Source organism: Watersipora subatra, chromosome 5 (genome assembly GCF_963576615.1).
Source record: "Watersipora subatra chromosome 5, tzWatSuba1.1, whole genome shotgun sequence".
In the NCBI taxonomy this organism is placed as follows: domain Eukaryota; kingdom Metazoa; phylum Bryozoa; class Gymnolaemata; order Cheilostomatida; family Watersiporidae; genus Watersipora; species Watersipora subatra.
In genome coordinates this window covers 35,436,524-35,443,340 of record NC_088712.1, presented here as the reverse complement: position 1 = coordinate 35,443,340, position 6,817 = coordinate 35,436,524, and the positions used below count along the sequence as shown (strand labels likewise).

Genomic DNA, 6,817 nt, shown 5'->3' with positions numbered 1-6,817 from the left:
GAGAACATGTTCACGATCTACTGACCTTTGCTTGATTCAATAATCGAGTCCGCTCATGTGGTGTCATTACTATAGGGCGGGATGGCTGCTGTCTACGTGTCAGTGTCACTTGGGATGGAGTGGTTGTTACAGCAGGCTTCAAGAAACATAATTCAATATGCACCAATTTGGAAAATACATACTTGTTTCTGTACATAAAGCTACACAGCGTGACAATCATAGGTATAAAAATCATCTGAACAGCAACAAGGATAACTTCTCTTTTCTCACCTTTGATGTGCTGTAGAATCCACATGTGCAAATGGGAACAGGCTTAGAGAACAGCGTGTTTTGCTTAGAAGATCGCTGGTGCAGAGCGCAAGCTTCAATACTCTGCAACATGGTAGCTTGAGGAGTCCCTGGCCTTGGTCGCTTTCCTGTAGAGAAGTGATATTCCCCTCTGGCATAAGCTTAGAGAGTTTTCCTCTATTCTAATGATGAAGGACCATGTTTGGGCATTTCTAATAAATAATAGTTATAGCGAATTGGTATTCGGTAGACTTTGATTAACTGGTAAACTGTTCACAACTAGGAAGGCTTGGATATTTACTGATGAGTGGGTGGTACTTTATTTCACAATTTTACTGACACTAATACCACACCAACGTCACCGTGAAGTCTAAAATTACGTAGCAAAAATCACACTAATGTAAAATCACATATGTAAAGCTTTTAAAACAACATTCAATACAAGCAAAAATGTACACGAGTGTATGCAGGTAAAATATAATAAAAAGTAAAGAGATATATACACTACTAACCTCTGCCTCCTTTACTATTAAATCTTGACTCTCAAAATGACCATAAAATGGATCGCACTATATGCTAAAACATTTAGTCGAACGCATTTTCAACAGACAGCAAAATGCTTGTTGTCTAACAAAATAATCCAAACTGACTGAGCACGCTGAGCGGATGGGTCAATGTGGCAAGAGTTTAAAATGTGTCAGTACACCAGAAAGTCACGTCCCATTGGTCAACAAAACTGGCAACAAGAGCCCAATCCAATCCCGTCCAAAACACACACCTACGGAGTGACAATAACCAGAGAAGCACTAAGTCAATCAGGCAGACCACAAACAAATCTGCAGCGAACATTTGCATAATGCCCACAGCTTATTACAAAACTTTTGTACTATGCCAGACACAAAACACCAGTGCAAATGCCTGCAAATCAGAAACATTCACAATTTTATATAGTCATTCATGAAAGTGATGATGAAATTGAGCGTAAATACATGTAAAGGAAGATATTTTTCAGAATATGGCAAAAGTGTAGATAAACACTCTATTGCAGTGATAAACATGAGTGCCACTACTGCTAGTTTTGTACACTTTGAGTTTTCGTACTCTAGTAGAAGATAATCTTTGAAATTTTAGCACAGCTATGATATTTATTTACCTAATACTGTCGTATATGACTGGCGAGCTATGCTGGCGAGCAGGCAGCATACACGCAGGCAGCACACAAATACTTATAAATAGCTAACATTAAAGGGCACATGAGTCAAGTAAAGATGATGACATTAGCAAGGAAGGGGTGGTTATAATGAAATCTATGATCGAGCAAAAAACAAGCTTCATTAATATTAAAACAAATAAACAGCGCTGAAAAGCAACAATAAGATGACTGATGACTTCAGTAAAAAGTGACAAAATTATCAGAAAATAACCGCAGAAAACAATAATAATAGTCAGCGAACAAATATATAAATAAACAACTATTGTGAGCGAAACCAGTAGGCGGTGTATCGTCCAGGTAGGCCGGAATGAGGAAAAAAGAGAACTGTTACGCCATTGTTGCCAAACGTTTTGAGATATTCCGAAATGCAGCGTTGCGGAGCTTTTGCTTTCTATTTTCTCAATTGTCGAGCTTTCGTTTCCCAATTTACCAATTTTTCCGTCGAACATTAGCATAACATCTGCGCAAGGATGACACGCAAATTCGTGAAGCGTTCCATATTTTTTACATGTGTATTTTTGGTTTTTCTTCTGACACCGGTTTTGCGGCATCTTACAATACTATTCACGGGTTAATCTTATGTACGATATTGAAGAAAACACAACTCCAAAAGTTTACTTTGTCCATCAATGACTTTGTCCATCTTTGACTATCAATGTCACACTCATTTTATGAGTTCATCATTCAACTAAAGAACACTATTGATAAATACATCTAAGAAGGAAGAGCATCATTGTAGTGCAAGCCTGACTCTTTTACTTATTTACTTCACTGTATGTACATAATTAAGGGGTATTTTGTATTCACAACAGAATAATGTGCTCCCAGGGCTGATACTCTGAAAGAAACACCCACCTGGATAGGCCCAGACTTGGATATTGTACCCCCAATCACGTTGTTGGTCAATTTGATTTTTGGATATTGTACCCCCATCACCTGGTTGGTCAATTGGAAATACACCCCCTAAACACTGGAAGTTCCCTAGAGGACGCCCAGGTTCCACGCCCAGCTAAACATCCATTATGGTTCATGCATTAATAAAGCAGAAAAAAACTACAAACAAAATACCCTTAAATACGTTTTTATTTCGGATTTTTCGTTTGTTTAATAATGCAAAAATGATCTTTTTTTCTGCAAACCGCTTATTTTTGTTGCTAACATAGACCAATATATTGTAGTTTACTATTGGAAAAAAATTAAACTACAAAAGGCAATTAGCTAACCATAAATCAATTTATAAAAAACTGTTGGTGTGGCGACATAATGGTCTGCCCACTAACGTCAGTATCGCAAAACGACAAATTGTCGCTATGCTTGCAAAAGGGCTAATAAAACTGATTACAAACATCAAACATCAGATCATCATTTTCATTTACAAAGTAAAACATAATGAATATCAATGAAAGAAATATCATATCATTCATTCTGAGTATATTGCTAAAGGGTTGCTAAGATGATGCAATGCCGACTCCCTCTTTTTCCTTACGTTCCCGTCAGCAAGCACGCAGATTTTAATGCAATCTGCATTAAAATGAAGACTGGAATTTCGGTGCAATTTATTGGTATTACTTTGGCTGAATAAAACCTTAATGAGCATGAGCCCTTGTACTGGCTTGGTGGTGGAAACTACCCCTAAAGTAGCAAATTCACTGACAGTGCCCTATGGTCTGAAAACCCCCCCCCCCTAAAACGTGATTTTGGGCCGAACCTAATGGGTCTTTTAGGGAGAAGTATCAGTCCTGGGAATGTGCTTAGATTCCAGGGGGTTCGCTCTCTTCTATTCATCCCAATGGCTAGTCTAAGATGATGCAAAACGCACCTTTTCCACTGACTTACACATTAATAAAATACTACCCCCTATCGCTTCATCACCACAGTCTAATTACCCCTTTTTTGCTCAAAAATGCCCATTTCCACTGCGTAAAAAGGGGTATCATTTACCAAGCTAAAAAACATACTCTTTTTCATGAAGACACTTTAAAGTGTCAGTCCACCAAAAAAACACCCCTAAATGTTGTATAAATCAATGTACTCACATGTACTGATGTGAAGATGAAGAAGAGCCTCGGTCTTTCGTTACACTTCCTTATATCCTCCCCTATACTGCCTTACTCTAGCTTATCTACTAGCTTTACCCACTAGCTTTATCCAGCTTTATGCACTCACCGTAATTACCAAAACCACCTGTACTGCCTTGAGCTCAGATACCAATATAGCCTGAGCCTAACAAATCCCATAATACAACATGCCCTTTCTTTTTTTGTTTTGGGCCACTCCATCACTACCAACAAGCAGACGTAGTAACTTACCTTACTTGTGTTGCTCGTTACCTGACTCCATTAGGGCAGTCTCCATAGGCTATGCCTCTGGCTTGTCTGACCCTGTGCCACCATCTAAAGTACTCTTCTCGCTACTGCCAGCTCCATTGCCAGTCTGCACTGGCTTTTCCATCCCCCTGACCTCCGCCGCTACCAATACTTTTACCGTGACCACTGTCACTACCAACACTCCTTCCACCAACATCTCCAACACTACTTTCACCAACCCTGACTAGCCCGGAGTCTTTTGGTTGGGTCAGTAATGACTCCTCAACCTCATTTCCGTCTCTCCCCTCTTTTCCTCGCTCTCCCCAGTAAGAGGCAGGCTCGACAGGCTTGCTGTGGGAGGTCTCCACCTGGGCCGTAACCGGCTGCACAGGGGATGGCACCACAGAGCTGGGAGTTGGCATAGGCCCAGACCTATCTAGCTCGACCTCACCTGCAACCAGTGCAGGTCTGCTACCAGCAATTCTCCTCTGAACCTCGGCTAACTCCGGCACCACTACCCTGAATGCCTTGACATTTTCCAACTCCATGACTGCTGCCTCCCGTTTGGCTTTCAGCTCAGCCAATTTCTCCTTCGACTTCCTCCGCACCTCCCTTTTCTCTCTTTCAATCTCTGCTACCTTTTTCTCATGACCTTCTCTGTCTAACATTCCATTGCTGGATATCTCGGCTAAAAAAGAGCAAACCTTTTCCATTACAGACACTGGTTCAGCTACTTTCTCAGCGCCTTCCCTTACCTCATCGTGACTCTGTTCTCTATCACACCCCATAGACACTTGCACATCTCTGGTGCCTTGGGCTGTCCCCTGTTGACTACCAATTTCCACGTATTCGTTACTCTTCACTCCCTTGGTTTTACAAGTCCACCAATCTTGACATGTGTGACCTTTCTTAACTTCGCTCTCTCTGTCAGACTTGTTTGTCAGGTTTTGCAACTCGACATCATCTGAAACATAACTTGACCTAGCAATAATGGTTCTCGACAAAAACGGCTTAACTGGCTTAATACTTCTACACTCCTTAGCAGCCTCAAACTTACTTTCGCATAACGCATTTACAACAGCAAATAGTTTAAGCTGCCTCAACTCAGTTATGCCCAAGAAGTCCATTCTCAATCCTTTCACCACATGAACTTCAGCATCCATATGCCTGTCTTTACTTTCCAAATGAACTATTACACTTCAAACCACTTTTAACTCACTACCATCATCAGTTTCTAAAACTGTCGACGGTTTCTTTAACCATAGGTCCAACTTATTGACTGTTGCCTCGGTTACCATAGACACCTCAGCCCTAGTATCAAACGTAAACTCTACATTTACTCCATTAACTTCTAAATACTGCACGATTCTCTGGCCTAGTCATTGATCTTCACCATATTTATCTCTATAACCAGAGAATCTAACACTTCTGCCCTTACTATTATCCCACTACCCTTCATCATACTGGCTCGTCTCACGCCTCTCCTTATACTTATCCCCCTCAAACCTATCCATACTTTTGTCCCAGTACCTACTAGACTTGTCTCTCATCTCGCGGGGGCTTTCTCGGCCCCTGTACCTCTCCCTACTAATATCCCTGCTGCCATATCGCTCATAACTACTATCACGGCTACCTCCTGACCTCCTGCTGCTACCTCGTCTATCGTAACCTACATCTCCCTTATCTCTGCAATAACGGGATACATGTCCTCGCCGTCCACAAGAAAAACATTTAATGTGAGGACAACTCCGCATCTCATGGCCACCACCTTTGCAAATATAGCAAACTCTATCTCTACTTCCCCTACTGTTTTCTCCATGTCTAGAGACATACCTTTCCCTGCTATTGTCTCTATACTTCCTACTGCCACTGTCCTTGTTATACTCCCGGCCTCTTGTCCCATATCTACTAGTATCATGCTCCTCACTACCATAATACCTTCTACTACTCCTAGGGCTACCCCTAGGGGAAGATCTACCTGCTGAATCATACCTTCTATCTCTATCATTACTCCTATACTGCACTCGGCTATCAAACTCTGAAACCTTTGCTACTTCCCTCTTAACCTCACTTTTCAAATCGGTACTTCTACTATCTGCTCTCACGAACCTGTCTGAATGGTTCGCCATCTCACGAGCCCTCAATGCCTCATGTAACAACTCCCAAGTAACATTGGCATTCTTCATTAAATCTCTGCTTACTTCTCTATCTCTCAACCCGTTAACCACCACTATAAGGGCAAACCTTACCCTATCATTATTGTTAGCCACCTCTGCATATCTGCTCAAACTCTCTACCCGTTGTAAATATTCTCTATCACTTTCTCCAAGTGCCTGCTTAGCCGTCAGAAACTTATGCCCCTTTACAAACATACTCTCTTGTCTACCATAATAATCCTGCAAAACCTCCACTGCCCCTTCATAAGTAGAATTTACACCATCTACGTTAAATCCTGCACCCCTCAATATTTCTCTACCCCTGTGCCCAATAGCTCTCAATAGTGGCACTAACCTAGCTCTACCTCTCATAATAAGTATTCCATTGCCATCTTCATCATTTACATAACCTCTCCTCTCGACAGCACTCTCTATACATAAATTCATCTCCTCTATAAATCTCTTCAACGAACCTTCACCGTGCTCACCAAACACCAGCTTCGGAAAACCACTCTCCTTCCCTACACAACACAATATATCTCTCGCCACAAATCTACTCTACCCCACTCGTATAAGTTTAATATAATTCTCACCTCCGAACACGTAATAAATATCTACACCTCTCCAACACCGATTCTTCACCGCTACGACACCCCACAGCCTCACAACACCACCCTACCTCACGTCACCTCACCTGCACGCCCGTGAAAGGGTCTAATCAACCGTGTAAACTTAACCCCGTAACCAGAAAAATTATCGCTGATGATAACACACAAAGAAAAAAACATCAGAATTTTTTCAACTGCGCCATGTTGTATAAATCAATGTACTCACATGTACTGATGTGAAGATGA

General features: G+C 41.4%; 1 protein-coding gene and 1 pseudogene across 1 annotated transcript; one reads left to right on the top strand and one right to left on the bottom strand.

Annotated features, from left to right (window-relative positions):
- Positions 1-1,943: 1,943 nt before the first annotated feature.
- LOC137397848 (U6 spliceosomal RNA) lies at positions 1,944-2,006 on the top strand (annotated as a pseudogene).
- A 3,249-nt stretch (positions 2,007-5,255) lies between these two features.
- LOC137397315 (serine/threonine-protein kinase fray2-like) lies at positions 5,256-6,410 on the bottom strand. The gene is made up of 4 exons (XM_068083605.1): positions 6,182-6,410; positions 5,800-6,037; positions 5,641-5,712; positions 5,256-5,493 (listed from the first exon to the last, which is right to left on the bottom strand). The coding sequence occupies exons 1-4, from the start codon at positions 6,408-6,410 to the stop codon at positions 5,256-5,258; spliced, it is 777 nt and encodes a 258-aa protein (XP_067939706.1).
- Positions 6,411-6,817: the final 407 nt, after the last annotated feature.